General features: G+C 41.7%; 1 protein-coding gene across 2 annotated transcripts in view; it reads right to left on the bottom strand.

Moving 5' to 3' along the window:
* LOC126405061 (CD166 antigen homolog) overlaps positions 1 to 15,468 on the bottom strand; it is a 61,501-nt gene that overhangs the window by 23,163 nt on the left and 22,870 nt on the right. For both annotated transcript variants that reach the window (XM_050068601.1, XM_050068594.1), the window contains exons 2-3: positions 6,539 to 6,645; positions 6,079 to 6,295 (exon numbers count right to left, since the gene is read on the bottom strand). In XM_050068601.1, the coding sequence (XP_049924558.1) occupies positions 6,079 to 6,295; positions 6,539 to 6,645 (324 nt within the window). The remainder of the gene's footprint in view (positions 1 to 6,078; positions 6,296 to 6,538; positions 6,646 to 15,468) is intronic.

Below are 15,468 nucleotides of genomic sequence, written 5' to 3' on the forward strand. Positions count from 1 at the left end.
CCCCAGACTTGATTAAAGATATCCTCTCTCCCCATTACTCTGTAAGTGACTCGCTCATATGTAGCCATTCTTGTCATTTGTTCAGTCCATTCCTTGAAACAGCACGGAGTTGATGACTTCCAGTGTCTCAGAATTATTCTACATCCTGTTGTAGTAGCCAAACGTATCCATAGTCTTTGTCTTCCAGTCAAAGTGTTATTGTCTGGCAGCAGACCCAGAATACACAGAGCTGGTGTCTTAGTAAGTTGTAATCCGAAAAGAACATTTAAGAGGGTAACAACCTTTTCCCACAAATGTGCATTTTTTTCACAAGAATACAACATGTGTACAAGAGTACCCCCTTCCTTTTCACACCTCCAACATGTGTCATTGTCCTTAAGTTTTAGTTTGGCCANTTTAAGAGGGTAACAACCTTTTCCCACAAATGTGCATTTTTTTCACAAGAATACAACATGTGTACAAGAGTACCCCCTTCCTTTTCACACCTCCAACATGTGTCATTGTCCTTAAGTTTTAGTTTGGCCATTTTACTGGGGGTCCAGTAGTTTCTGTTAAAGAGTTTGTACTGAATAAGCTGAGATTATGCTTCACAAGAACAGTTATGCCAGGATGCAACCAACTTCATCCATCTATCCGCTGAAATCTGTTCGCCCACATCTTTCTCCCAACTTAGTCTCAACCCTTCCAGATGGGGTGGTCGTGCCTCCCTGAAAAGCTCATAGAATTTAGAGGCTCCACATTTTTTATGTCTAGTTACATGGACTAACTCCTGAATCCTGGTCTTGGGGTCCGGGTTCTTCCCCCGGTTAGCTTTAATGCAGTGCCCAATTTCTAGGAATTTCCAAAAATCCTCTTGTCTAAGGTTATATTCTTGCTTAATTTCATCAAATGACCTCAATCCACTTTCGCTAAGCAGGTCACCAAGCAAGTTTATTCCAGCTTTTGCCCATTTCTCCCATATAATAGGTTTTTTGCCAATTAATAGTTTTTTGTTATACCAAAGAGATGATTTAGGGGTAAGATGCAGGCTACATTTTACACGTTGATGAGCACTCATCCAAGTTTCTTGTACAAAGGCCAACACTGGGTCCTTAAAGGGTACCGGTCTTCCCGTCTGAGTAAGAAAAGCCTCAAGGGAGGTTGGAGCCACAAGTTCCTCTTCTATTTTAACCCAGGAAGACACCTGTTCCTGTGAATTATTTATCTTAGCTAACTGGGAGAGTGAAAAGGCATAACGATACCACTCTATTTTAGACAATGATAAGCCTCCACTTTCTTTGGCCGCATATAATTTTGATCGGTTAAAGCTTGGTCTTTTGCCTGCCCATATATAACTCTCTATGACAGTATTATAAAGTTTCAAGAGGTTAGGAGGAAAACTTAATGGTAGCATGTACAAAATATATTGAATTTTAGGGGAGATGATCATCTTGACCAAGTTAATCCTACCTAACAAAGATATGTTCAATTTAATATAATTTAATATCATCAGCGTATAAAAAAAGCTTATGTATTTCATGGCCCATTTGAACCCCTTTAATGTCTTTACTATCACGCAATGCAATTGCCAGTGGTTCCAGAAATAAGGCAAATATCAGCGGCGACAAGGGTGAACCCTGTCTAGTGCCACGACTAAGTTTGAATGAGGGTGACATCACACCATTAGTAAGTACTGTAGCCATCGGCTCTGTATATACTAACTGTAACCACTGAATAAAGGATGGACCGAACCCAAATTTTTCCAATGTATGAAAGAGGAAGGCAAATTCAACTTTATCAAAAGCCTTCTCCGCGTCTAGGGAGAAGGCAACTATGGGTTGTATATTATTCCTGCTTTTCCACATTATGTGTAATATTCTACGGAGATTGTCAGCTGAGCACCTTTTTTTAACAAACCCAACCTGATCAGCATGTACCAGATTGGGAAGCACCCTTTCTAGCCTGGCAGCAAGCACCTTGGAGATTATTTTTTCATCAACGTTAATTAACGAGATTGGACGATAATTTCCACAATATTGTGGGTCTTTCCCTTTTTTATGGAGTAAAGTGATAACAGCTGATCTCATACTAGCTGGGAGTCCCCCCTTCTGCAATGCATCCTGGTAAACAGCCAACAATCTTGGGGCAAGATCTTCCACAAATTTCTTATAAAAATCAGATGGAAGTCCATCACTGCCAGGAGCTTTGCCTAACTGGAGACTGTGAATTGCCTGTTTAATTTCTGCCAGTGTAATTTCTCCTTCTAGTGAGTTTCTTTGTTCCTCCGTTAGAGATGGGATTTTAATGGAGGAAAAGAAATCTGTCATTTTCTGTTCTTCAGTGTTTCCTTGCGATGTATATAACTTTTGATAAAATGTTTGAAATACATTATTAATCGCTTTTTTATCTGTTATCAACGTTATCGTGATCAAATATGGTTGGAATTAAGTTAGATGTTTGCATCTGTTTTACCCTATGTGCTAAGACCTTACCTGCTCTCTCACCTTGTTCAAAATACTTTTGATTGGAACAGAATAGGGCATATTCAACTTTTTTCTGCAGATTATTGTTCAGCTCGTATTTTAACTTAATTAATTTGTTCCATATGTCCCTCTCAGGATGCTGCATAAGTTGTTTCTCAAGTTCCTTGATGTCTTGCTCTAGCTTTTGCAATTTATCCCTCTCCGCTTTTTTAATTCGAGAGCTATATTGAATAAGACGCCCTCTTACAAAGGCTTTAAAAGCATCCCAAGTTATACCAATATCAACAATTGAACCCTCATTAAACTCCCAAAATTCTTCCATTACATTTCTTATGTACTCACAATATTTCTCACTATTTAGTAATAGATTATTCAAGCGCCACCTCATCGTAGATTTTGTGTTTTCTGTTATAGATATGGCTATATCCACTGGAGCATGGTCAGTTAGAACTATGTTGCCAGTTGTGGCACTAAGAGTCTGACTCACCAGTGAGCGGGAGATCACGAGATAATCAATTCTGGAATAGGTAGAATGTGGGTGAGAGAAAAACGTATGATCTTTTTCTTGGGGATGGAGTAATCTCCACACATCAACCACTCCCAGATCGTCCATCATCACATCTACAGCAGCGCATGCTGGGTCCTTAACTGGCCTAGGTTGGGAGGATTTATCCAAATACACGTCCCTAACCTGGTTAAAGTCTCCTCCAATTATGATATTATCATTCCCAATACTTCTTACAATATTGCAGACTTCATGAAAAAACTCTGGTTGTGGTGTGTTAGGCCCATAGACATTTACAAAAGTTATTTTCTGACCCTCTAAAATAGCATCCAAAATTACCCATCTACCTTCCTGATGAGAGTAATGTTTCAGTATTTGAAAATTTAAGTTCTTCCTAACCAATATGATCACCCCTCTTTTCCTGTTGGAATAAGTGCTAAAATAAACTTGACCTACCCGATCCCTTTTTAATTTTATCGATTCATCATCATTTAAATGCGTCTCCTGTATAAATGCTACATCGGTTTTCCTCTGTTTCAAATAGGTGAGGATCTTTTTCCTTTTCACAACATCGTGGCAACCTGCTATATTCCATGACACTATTTTAAACATAGTCATCTGGCAGTGTTTTATTATATTTGTCTAAATAGGCAGCAACGCCCATAGAGCTCTGTCTGTCCAATCCACGTTGAGTTATAACTAACTTCTTGGTAAGAATCATTGGTCAAAATATGCATATTTGTACAACATTGAAGGCACAATAAAACGAACAAAAAAGAAAAGAACAGCATGAACAGCTGGAACCATTGGGCAAAACTATAACCCAATAAACAAGATTTCTGCAGGTCAGCAGTGCTCAAGGATCCCATTTATGGCTCCCCTCCTAACTCGCCCATTCCCATCCCTCACTCATTTATATCACACAAGTTATTTAAGATTTTACTTAGATCACTCTCAAACTGCAGGAGAACTATAGATCAATGTCCGAAATGAATCTACCCCTATAACACACGTTAACCCCTTCACACATACAAAATACTATTATTGGAGTTGCGTGGGTGTAGAAAGTACATTAAATTATATCTTACCCGTTCAGTGAAGAAATCGAGCACATTATCCACAATTAACTTCAGTTTTAAATGTTTAATAACATCTCAGCAGGCCGTGAGTGTGGCCCGACAGAAAAAAAGGCGCTCATCCAAAATCAAACCTCCATCTGAGTCTAGTTGTCCTCCACATTGTAAGCCGTGACGTTATTTAAATTAAACCATGCCAGACAGATTCATCCTTTTACGCCCATGTTGAGTGGCACCTGTCCCCCTCTGTCCTCAGCGGGACACTCCGTTGCTTCCCGGCCGCTGAAAAAACTCTTCACCTCCACAGGGCTTGAGAACTGGTGTCGCCGGTTATCCAATGTGAAAGTCATAACAGCAGGGTACCGCAATGAGTACTCAATCTTGCGTTGTTGCAGCATACGTCGTACCTCATCATATTTCTTGCACTTTTCCTGTACCTCTTGGGCGTAGTCTTGGAAAAAGCGGACCCTCATGTCCCTCCAGATGATCTGTTTCTTATTCCTTGCAGCCGTGAGAACCATGGCCTTGGCTTTGTCCCGCACAAAGCGGGCGATGATGTGCCTCGGTCTTGAGTCGTTAGCAGGTGCAGGGCCGACGCGGTGGATTCTGTCTATTTCATACCAAGCATCAGCTTCAATGCCCAGCGCCTCATTCAACAGAGTTTTAAAGCATCCTTCCAAATCCCAGCCCTCAGTTCCCTCTCTAATACCAGAGATTCTGATATTCTGGCGTCGGGAAAATCCCTCCAGTGCCGTCACTTTTTCCCGCAGCTGCTGGTTCTGTTTCACCAAGTTTTTCATGATTGGTTTAGCCTTAGCTTCTTCATCCTCTAACCAGGAGATTCTCTCTTCAGCTTCCGTGATCCTACCGCTGAGGTTGTTAACAGTTTCGTTCAGAGACTCGACTCCGTTTTTCACCTTGTTCATGTCTTTAGCCAGGATCTCGAGGATAGATCGGATGTTGGTCAACTCAGCTGCCACACTCTCTTTAGGAGGACTCTCCGTTGTAACAGGTGTCTCCGCCATTAGGAGGACTCTCCGTTGTAACAGGTGTCTCCGCCATGTTAGGCTGTGGTGTTACCTGGGGGTCCGGCGCTGGCTTTCCTCTGGAATTAAGAGGCTGACTGCGAGTAAAGTAGTGACTTTTCTGACTCATGCCACCTCCCAAGAAAGTCGGAAAACCAAGTGCAATCAAAACAACGACTTAAACTGAAGTTTTTACAGGGATTTTGGGGAAAGGCGAGCTCCGTTCTCCCTATGCGGCCATCTTGGGCAGGCGTACCACGTGACTCGGGGTTATTGTTAATGTGCTTCATTAGTAGTCCTTTAAAAATCAATAATCATTGCTGGCAACTTCCATGTTGTGATGGCTTTACATATTACAGTTATTGTAATATGTTGTACAATATTATATATTTCTGGGTTTTTGCTGAACTAGGTTACCCCACGTAGTCTGCCTGTTATAGCACCTTGATGGTGCTTTCAGACCTAGAGTCCGCCTGCTTTGGTCCAAATCAGGGACTAATTTTGTTACAAATTTGCATAATTGCCTAGAGTTGGTTCATGTTCTCACGGCACTAGAACACTTTAATTTTCTCATTCTGTCTCTCTAAATATACCTGTATTCACCCTCTGTCTAATATGCTCCTTTTTTCTGCCTGTCTCTTTAAGCCCCAACTCGTGAAAATGCCCAGTCTGCTCTGATTTGTCAGTGTTTCGTGGTCTTCCACATCTGCGCTCTTGATTTGAAATTACTGTAAGGGCACTGCAGAGGCAGCTTTTTATAGTATAGTTGTGACATCACAACTTCACTAAAGTCCCGATGGCTTGTCAAAAGGCCAAGTTTTTTTGATACAGGCTGTGTGCATTTCTCTGTGGATTTTAGGTATTGATACTTTCACAGTATTTATATTGCACCTATACCTGCTTTATGATTTAAAAAAGCATGGAAATCTGACTGTTTACAGTATGAGACCTTTAACTAGTGCAACCCAACAAAGGACAGTTATTTCAGAGCTTTGCCAGCTTGTACTCACTGTAGATCACCACGTTAACTGGGTATTCTTCGATGTCTGCCCCAGCCACCACCATGCAGGTGAAAGTGCGCTGGTCGGACAGCTTCGCCTCAGAGAGCAGCAGGCTGGAGTTTGCAGCCATGCTAACACGGCCCTTGTATTCGAGAGTGGCGCTGATTGAGACATTCTGGTTTTTCTGCTTGACCAGCAGGTCTCCCGGAAGTCCCTCTCCTTTGTCCTGGAGAGCAGAGGAGAGTGCATTCTTACAAATCTGTCACATATGGCAGTGGCTTCCAGTTCAAATAAAAAGCACACAGTGTTTTTTGTTCCACGCCCTCAGCTCATGCAGTGTCATATGGAGGGACAGATGCGTGGCCTAATGCACTGCATATGCACTCAGACTGGGTGTGGTTCAGACATGATAAGTGGGTGTCAGACAGACTTCACCATTTTGAATCTATTGACCTCTGCTGTGACTTACATATTTCCATTTAGTGATCAGGACGTCCTCTGCTTTCATGGCTCCATTGTTGCACGGGATCTCGAGTGTTTCCCCATACAGGCCGATAACAGTATCCAAACCGCTGACTGTGAGAGAGAAAAGCAGAGACACAATTTTCAATTACTTTTTCAAAAGGGCTAATCTGGTCAGCTCCGACACAGCATGAAATTTTTTGACTGAAAATTGAAAACTGTTATTCTGAATGCATCAAAGTCTCCTCCTTCTGTACATATTTGACTGACATTTATCAATACCACTCAGCATTTGTTCGCCTACATACACTAAAAAAAAGCAGTTTCTATAGAATTCTAATTTTACAGCTCCCCTAGAAAAAAAATGAAACAACCTTTCCTGCCCTAAATTTCTTTCAAAACATCGCCATGGAGACAAAGTGCTTGAGAGGGGGGAAGGGAGGAGGGTGCCAGCAGAAGAGTCTCAATGGGCTGCGATGAGGGGTGAGAGCCAGAGGGCTCCAGGGAAGAAGAGGCTGCCATGGCCCGACTGAAAATGAGGTGCTGCTCAGTTTTTTGGTATTCAGATTCTCATTTCAGACCTCTCGGAGTTCAGGCTAAGTTAACGCATGAGTGCGGGTGTGTGGAGACAAAAATCTGACAGCTAAAATCCAAAAACAGCTCATCAGCCGTTCAGCAAAGTGTGAGAGAACAAAGCGGTGGCCAAAACCAGTTTCCATCTGTTGAATCAGTGACAAATAATGTTGGATTCTACAGGAAAAGCGCGAAACAATGAAGATGCTCAAATATTCTGTGTGCATTCAGCTGTGAAATTGTGTGATTATATTCATGCACCACAAAAGTGCTGCAAAGTGTAACGCAGTCTGCAGTGCAACTAAAGTTTTGGTCTCACTTTCCCTCTTAACTCATCAGACCTTTAAAGGTTTCCTCAGAGAGGTGCAAAGATGGGGCGGATAATTCATTTGCTTTGTGCCTGATGCTAATTTGAATCCCATTTGAATAAAAGTAAATACTTTTACTATGGTTACCATTGTCTACATCAGGACAGAGTAACAACTGGGACCCTGAAGGCGTATTTGCTCAGTTGCTTGTGATACCAGGACGAGCACGAACGTCTGCTTCCTGCTCCGTCTGTTTTGTTTCCCACACGCTAATTCCCCCGTTGTCGAGTGTCACTTTCACATCAACACAATTAAACAAGTTCATAAAATAGTTATGTGCTCTTGTAGCCCAATGCTTTGCCTTAGTAAAGATACACAACCATATCAAACAGTTTGCCTCAAGTCAACACAGTCTGCTGTTAATGCCGTCCTCCTGACACTCAGCTGAGCAGGTTCACACTCCCGACACTTGTCACTCATCTTTAGGAGCTGTCAGCTCTGAAACAACATTGAGTGTGATGCTGAACTAACCAGAGTCAGTAAAGCCTGTCAGTGAGGCCTCTACAGCGAGCAGATGACAAACAACAGACACTTTAATAATGTGATTTTCTACAGGGCATGTTCTGCATCATGTTTAGCTCTGCTGTATTTCCGTTTTAAATTGTTTCCTGCCATGCTGGTACTGATATGACTGCCCTGCCCTGTGGCCACTTGTCTCACTGGAAAGGAACAGTTCCGCATTTGGGAAATAAACTCATCTCTCTTGGGGATAGTAAGATGAGAAGATCAATATCACTTAGGCTATGTGTCTGTTAAATATTAAGCTACAGCCAGTGGCCAGTTAGCTTAGCCTAGCATAAAGACTGGAAACATGGACAAACAGCTGGCCTGGCTCTGTGAAAAGATGACAAAATTCACCAAAGATTCACAACGAGATGAGCTGAAACATGCAACTACTTGCAATGCGCCGTTCTGCAACGTTGTAAAAAGCTGCAGGTTGACACCGATGCAACTAGATGAAACAGCGTATCATCTCTATGCAACAACTCTCTGTACTTCCGTTCTGATTTCCATCTTTATGGGCTTATTTTGAGGCTGAATATAATGTGTAGCTTCCTAAAATATGAATGAGGATAGTGATAGTGAGATACTGGCTGCAGCTGCATTTGTAGTAGTTATGAAACAATGAAAAACAGATACAAAACGAGCATCAGATGGACTGTATTCATAATAAATATGCCACAATAACCAGGGCCAATTAATCAGTCAGTGAGAATGTGTGTGTGGGGGGGCATAAGCACATACAGCGAGCAGCAACAGCGACCCACCATCTGACACTGGCACACCATGAGGAGGGAAAACAGAGGGCCTGGCGGGGATGGAGCACCTGCTGCAGCATTCAAACATGCCATATGTGGTCATCTTGACTTGACCAGCGGACTTCACTACACGCCCATTGGCTATAGAAACAGGTGACCAGCTTTACGTTCTAAAACCAGCCGCCGGCAATTTGTCCACCTGTGCTGCACGTGACACATTGGTCTTGGCATATACCTCATTTCTTTAAGCTGTACAAAAAGTGTAAAAACAAAAAGTTGTGATATTACAGGACTAGAGCAAGGCTGGTTATTTTTCTCGTCTTCAGGCTTTATGTTAAACTAAAGCCCCGTTTATGCAGCCTGTTCAAGTTGCGAATGTCACACCATTATTCCGCCTCAGTGTTCTGTATGACAGGTATGATTGCGTAATTGGAATTTAAGTCAGCAGTGGAGGCAGTAACAGCAACAAACTGACATTTGTGTAAAAGAAACTGCCAGTGGGATAGAACGGGTTTGATGTTTTGGCAAGGTGTTATGTGTTCAGCTCACCACCAGATCTAAAAGGCAGCTGACAGCAGTTAGCAGCTAACTCAAAAGGGGAAAATCAGCAAGCAAAAATGGCTGTAAATTGGGAAAATGTTCGGGAAAATGATGGCAGTTCGCGAACTCCTTGCCCTCCAAGCAGAGGACGTAATCAACCACCACATAACAGTGATGGTAAATGCTTAGAAAGTGCTGCCTATGTCACACTAGAGGACAATGCTGTTGCATCACACATCTTGCCTTTTTTGCTTCCACAACACTGGCATGCATTATGCCGGTGTTCTTTGGTTCTGTATAAAAGAGCAAGGCCGACATACCGAAGGGACTTTGTTGCTGCCCTGTTGCGGGATCTCTGTGTAAAAAGAGCTTGAGGTAATAGTGTGATTTATTTATTTATTTTTTAAGATTATTTTTTGGGGCTTTTATTACCTTTATTGCAGTACAGCTAGAGAGGGACATGTAGGGGGGAGAGAGAATGGGGATGACACCCAGCAAAGGGCCACAGGTTGGAATCAAATCCAGGCTATTGCAAAGGACTCAGCTCGCTGAGCTGGAGGCCGCCCCAACAGTGTGATTTATTTTTGTTTAAACCATTGCTGATCTTTTAATCTTTTTTATTTCTTCAAACAGGAAAAAATGGAAATAATTAAACGAAAAGGCTGAACTGAACACCATTCTTATGGGTTTAAGTTGCTATGACATCCATATAAAATTAGCTAGATTGATGGACACAAAACCATCATTACCAATACAGCGACCGTGAAACAAAAATACACAGAAGAGAACAAAGGGGCTTTACAAAGGTATTAGGTATAGCTGTGGTGATGACTATAATCAGTGCTTAAAGCTCTATCTCTGGGCATCAAAGCAGTGTAACCCACCCAATAAAAGCTAGTTGAGAAACACTGATACCGCAGCACGTCACCCACATGGATACAATCCCTGCATTTAAATAAGGCTCAGCGGCATTTAACAGTGACAGCATGGGACAAAACAAACCTCACCACATTTCAGCTGCTGACAGTTTTACCAGGAATTCTTCACCAAACACAGGGATAAGCTCTGTCACTTGTCAACAGTGGTACAATTAAAACTATTCCCTGCATTGATTCCTCTCATTATCCGCGATTTGCCACACCTAAAATCTGTTCCTCTCGCATCATAAAGTGAATTCAAAGGATTAAAAGCTTTTTTAGAATGGAGTCATGCATTGATCGGCCTCAATAAGTGATTTCGCTGAGTCAAATGTCACCGAACGCATTACCCAACTCCACGTATTTGCACATTTTCTACTTTTCCATCTCCATGAATAGTTAGTAGCTCTTTTCTTATGCACTTGATGAAGTTCTGTTTTGTTTGTCTGCATGCAGCATATGGACTGTAAATTTGCACCTGCATTTCACAGAGTCTTGCTCACATCCAGGTTTCGGCAACTGGGTGTACTTCAGTGCGACCCACCTGAAATGGTAATGCTGATTGCTGGCGCGCAAACAGCATGCTCATGTAGCCGCCCCACACTCCCTGCTTTTGTCTTTCTGATGTAAATCTAATGAAACTGACTCACATGCTTGAATGGGCTTTAGCTAGATGTGAAGGTTTCTGGTCCAGGCAGAAATGATTGCACACGCTGTGTGGAAAACGGAAAATGGAGACATTGTGAATCTATTAGGAGGAGGGAGTTAATGAGCTCCCCGTGCAGGACATGGGCTCGTGTTTTGCATATGTGTCAAACCCGATGATATCCTGCTACATTTCATATTGTGATTTATTTTACTGTGCCAAAAATAATCTGTCAGTATCTAGATTATGTGCAACACCTGGGCATGTCCGTGCCAGAATACCCTAATGGTCGGGGAAACATCCAAATGTTTTTCAGACTCTAGTTGGCAACCGAGTCCATGTGTGTTTTCCTAGTGCTACGCCTCAAACTTCTCAGGTAAGAGTGCTGCAAAATCTGCTCTGCTGAATCTTACAATTGTTAAGTAACAAGACTCAGTTATATTCAGGTTACACTGCAAGCACTGCAGAGTTGGAGAGGTTATCGCACTTCCTGTATAATAGACTCCTTACATTTCAAATTCAAATAGGCATTTTTGAATATTCAAATAAAGCTGTGTTCAGCCTCTTTGAGAACTTTAAAAGAGTCTGTATTAAGGAAAAGGCTTTATCAGCACAGATTACACTGTAACACAATGAGAACTAATCGCACATGTTGAGTTACAGAAGACAAAGCTCCTGCTGCTTGGCGAGATAAGGTAATCCTTCGCCACAAAAGTAGGTGAACAGTGTGACTTCACATTGACAAACACATGCATGCACTGTGCATATGAAAAAAAATGATCACTTCAAACAGTTGTCTATATGAGGGGGCAACGGGAACAGACGGAAGAACCTTTGTGTTCGGTTGAGATTGGTTTTTTTTTCTTCTTCCAGACCCGCTGCTGTATGTGTAAAAGCAGTAATAATAATTAAATGTTTTACCTTTTTTCTTTTGTTCTGACCTTATTAAAACACCATTGGTAGAAAAGCGTCAAAGTTGTAACTCTTCCCTTTGGCACAAACTTGGCTCGCACATATGATGATGTATTGTAATGCATTTCTATTACACCAAATTAGGACATATTGCTTGTTTTATATATTATATGGAATACACATAAACAAATATAAATCTTTTTTGTTTGCCAGAAGGTCATCTACAGACAGTATGTCATCATTTGTTGTAATACTACTAATATTTGGGAAAGATTTGACAAATGAGCTGTTGTAAAACTCCATTAACAGAAATATGGACCTATTTGTGATTTGGGAGGAAAAGTGCTGTGTAAAGACACAAATAAGAAATACAGTAAAGCTGCATTGATAATCGATTAGTTGTCAACTATTAAATTAATCACCAACTAATTTGACAATCGACCGATCAGTTTAAGTAACCTTAAAAAAGCAAAATGATCAGATTCCAGCTTCTTAAATGCAAACATCCTCTGGTTTCTTTACTCCTCTGTAACAGTAAACTGAGTATCTTTGAGTTCTGGACAAAAGAAGACATTTGTGGTGGTCATCTTGGGCTTTGGGAAACACCAATAGATATTTTTCGCCATCATCATCGATCAAGCTAATTGAAAATAATCAATGAAACTGCTTTCAACCATGCTTTCAAGATGGGGTCAGTGCTGCCCCTAAGGGACGGGCAAGGAGGGCCATGACCCCCCTGACACGATTGCCGCCACCCCCAATGGTTCCCCTGGTGACAATAATTGCCGACCATGTCAGCATAGTTTGTTGGAAAGAGGGAAAAATAATGCTCCAATGTTAGACTCGATTTTTTTCAAGCAAACAACTGACATGGCCATTTTCAAAGGGGTCCTTGGAACTCTCAGCTCAAGATGTCTGAATGAGAATGGGTTCTATGGTTACTCACGAGTCTCCTCTAAACTTCAATAGGCTTGCTCCCAGGAAATGTTTTGTTCCTTTCAGGCATTGTACTCCTTCAAATTAAAGCTGTGTATATGTCTTTTTAAGAAGAAGGACAACAAGACTATCTAAAGAACAATGAATCACCAAACATACATAACATTAAAAAACATTGCTGTGAATCTCAAAATGTTAAGTGCACTGGTTAAGTCTGTGCATATCAGATAATGAGTAACATTCACTGTAACATAAGAAACCAAAGTATATCAGTATGCGTTTCCTTAACTCTAAATACTGACACAGTTTTCAACTAGCCTGTGTAGGTCAACAGTATAATCCAGTCCCTAAAATTCCATTCTGGCTTTTGGGGTTCGTGAGTCACCCTAGGACTTTCAGTGGCCCCATCTGGCCACCCCTGCGAAAAACTTCTGGAGGCATTATTGAATCAGGTTTCTGAGACTCCAATCAGAAGTAATGTGCTATTCCTTTGGCAGCAGACTTCTGAAACACATTTATGAGCAATTCTTTAACTTAGTTAAAGTTATAAAGAATCAAGCTGATGAAACAAAGTTAAGTATGTTTATTTAAGTAGTAAAAGAGCCCTCCGGGTCTCAAACAGCAGCTCGGGGTTAAACAACACTACGTTCAAACGCGCTCCATCTGTGTCTTTACAAATCATTTAATGGCACTTCAGTCCTCTGAACCCAAAATAACTTGACTCGCCAGGTTTGATGTGAATTTCTCCATACTCATAAAAGCAGAGTTATCATACTGGACATAAAAAATTTGCTAATACTCTGGCGATGGTAAATCAAGTAATAGACAGGCGAGTGACAGAGACAGGAGGCAGCACCACAGGAGACACTTTCATGTTCCTGATTAAGGCGCTTCTATCCCTGAGAAGAGACAGGTGACGACAGCTCAGATATAAGCTCACCAGGGAAATCAGCTACCTCCCCACACGAGTCTCTATATCCCTGTTTTGCTACCTACGCCCTCCCATTTGTGTGTGTCTGAGTGTGTGCGCACATCGTTCAGCTGCAACATCCAAAAAAGAAAGCGAAGGCCCAAACTTATTAAGTGCTGAAAATGAGGATTGTGCAGTGAATGGAGATCCCATGGCGCATGTCCACAAAGACTTGATGGCAAATAGCCTCGCCTCAGAAGCGGTTCAGCGGTGAGGGGGCAGACAGAACCACTTCAACTAGATCAATAATACTTGAGGGAAGGCGAGATTCTTATAGTGAACGGTGCTTTCCTAAGGAGCGAAAAATCAAAGAAAAGCTAACCTTCCGTGACATTCTGCTTCTCGTCCTTGTCTTTTCTTTAATAATTTAACAAGTGCTGAATTTTGATTAGCCATATCAAGTATCTGAAACTAGGAGAGATCAGAGATTTAATAAGCTCAATCTCTCATTACTCAGCTGTCAAAACACACACAGGGACTTCTGTCATATGGAAAGGTGCGGGAATGTTTCGGAAAACTGCTACATCTACCACCAGGTTCCCTCAAAGCCTCCTTGTAGCCATTTTGTAATATATGAGCTCTATAGGCTCCTGTTTTGTCAGTTCATACCCTTAGCTCATGTGCTACTGACTATGACAAGCATATGACTGTATCTGAATTCTGCTGAGGAAGTGTTCCAGACCAGCTAGCTGCGGAGGGATTTTTCTTAAAAAATACACAGCTACATCCTCACTATCTCTGTCTGTCTCTCTCTCGAGGGAAGGGGTGTAATCATGTCACTGATGGATAACTGACAGCACACTTGCACAACATCCCTTTCACACAGTTTCTCTTTTTGTTGCAGGCTGAACCACGGAGGCACCATTCCAAACGTCAACATTGTGTGCTCTATAATTTCGCTTTTTCCTGCCTACTGTAATTGCCTGTCAGTGTCTTTATGGCGTAAAACTAAGGGCATCAGCTTGTATTTTTTACCCGACTGTCGAGAGCTGTTTGGCAAAAAACCACTAATGTCCATAGCTGAGTGACTCTCCATTTTTGAGACGTGTAATGAGGATGCACACACACACACACACACACACACACACACACACACACCAGACTGCCCTGTATGTTCAGTTCTGTATGTTGCAGTAAAAGGAGGGTCCAACACTTGGATGATGGTTGAAATATCTCAATTGTTGGATGGGTTGCCTTGAAACTTGGTAAAAACATTTATGCTCTGCAGACAATAAATCCTGCTGACCTAACCCCTGACCTTTCCTCAAGGGCATCCATGAGGTTAACATTTGTGCACTTGAACACTTTATCTGGTAGATAATTCAGAATTATTACTTTTTCAGCATGCAATAAATTCCTTTAAAGCCACCACACACCTGTGTCAGGGTTTTGTAATGACAATGTCGGGCTCAGTGGTCGATGACTGACATACATCAGTGAAGGACGATGGCATTGTCCATCGTCCAAACTGTAATTGGCACAAAACTTTACACAGACATTCATGGCTCCTACAGGATAAATTCTAATGACTTTGAAAATATCTTAACCGTTTATTTAGCACCTCCGTCAGGTCATATAAATGTGTCCACTATGTGTCCAGTACAAATACCTGCAAAGCTAAGACAATCCTATTTGGGGTGTAACGATCCATCAGTCTGGATCAATATACTGATTCAATGATCAACAATCCAATATCATACAATACAAAGTGAAAACATCGATCCATATCATCTTTAGATTATGCCTTTATTTTAAAACTCTGTGTCACTGTCGAACAGCGGCAGCCAGATGGCAAGCAGCCAGGAGAAAGACTATG

Source organism: Epinephelus moara, chromosome 2 (genome assembly GCF_006386435.1).
Source record: "Epinephelus moara isolate mb chromosome 2, YSFRI_EMoa_1.0, whole genome shotgun sequence".
NCBI lineage: Eukaryota > Metazoa > Chordata > Actinopteri > Perciformes > Serranidae > Epinephelus > Epinephelus moara.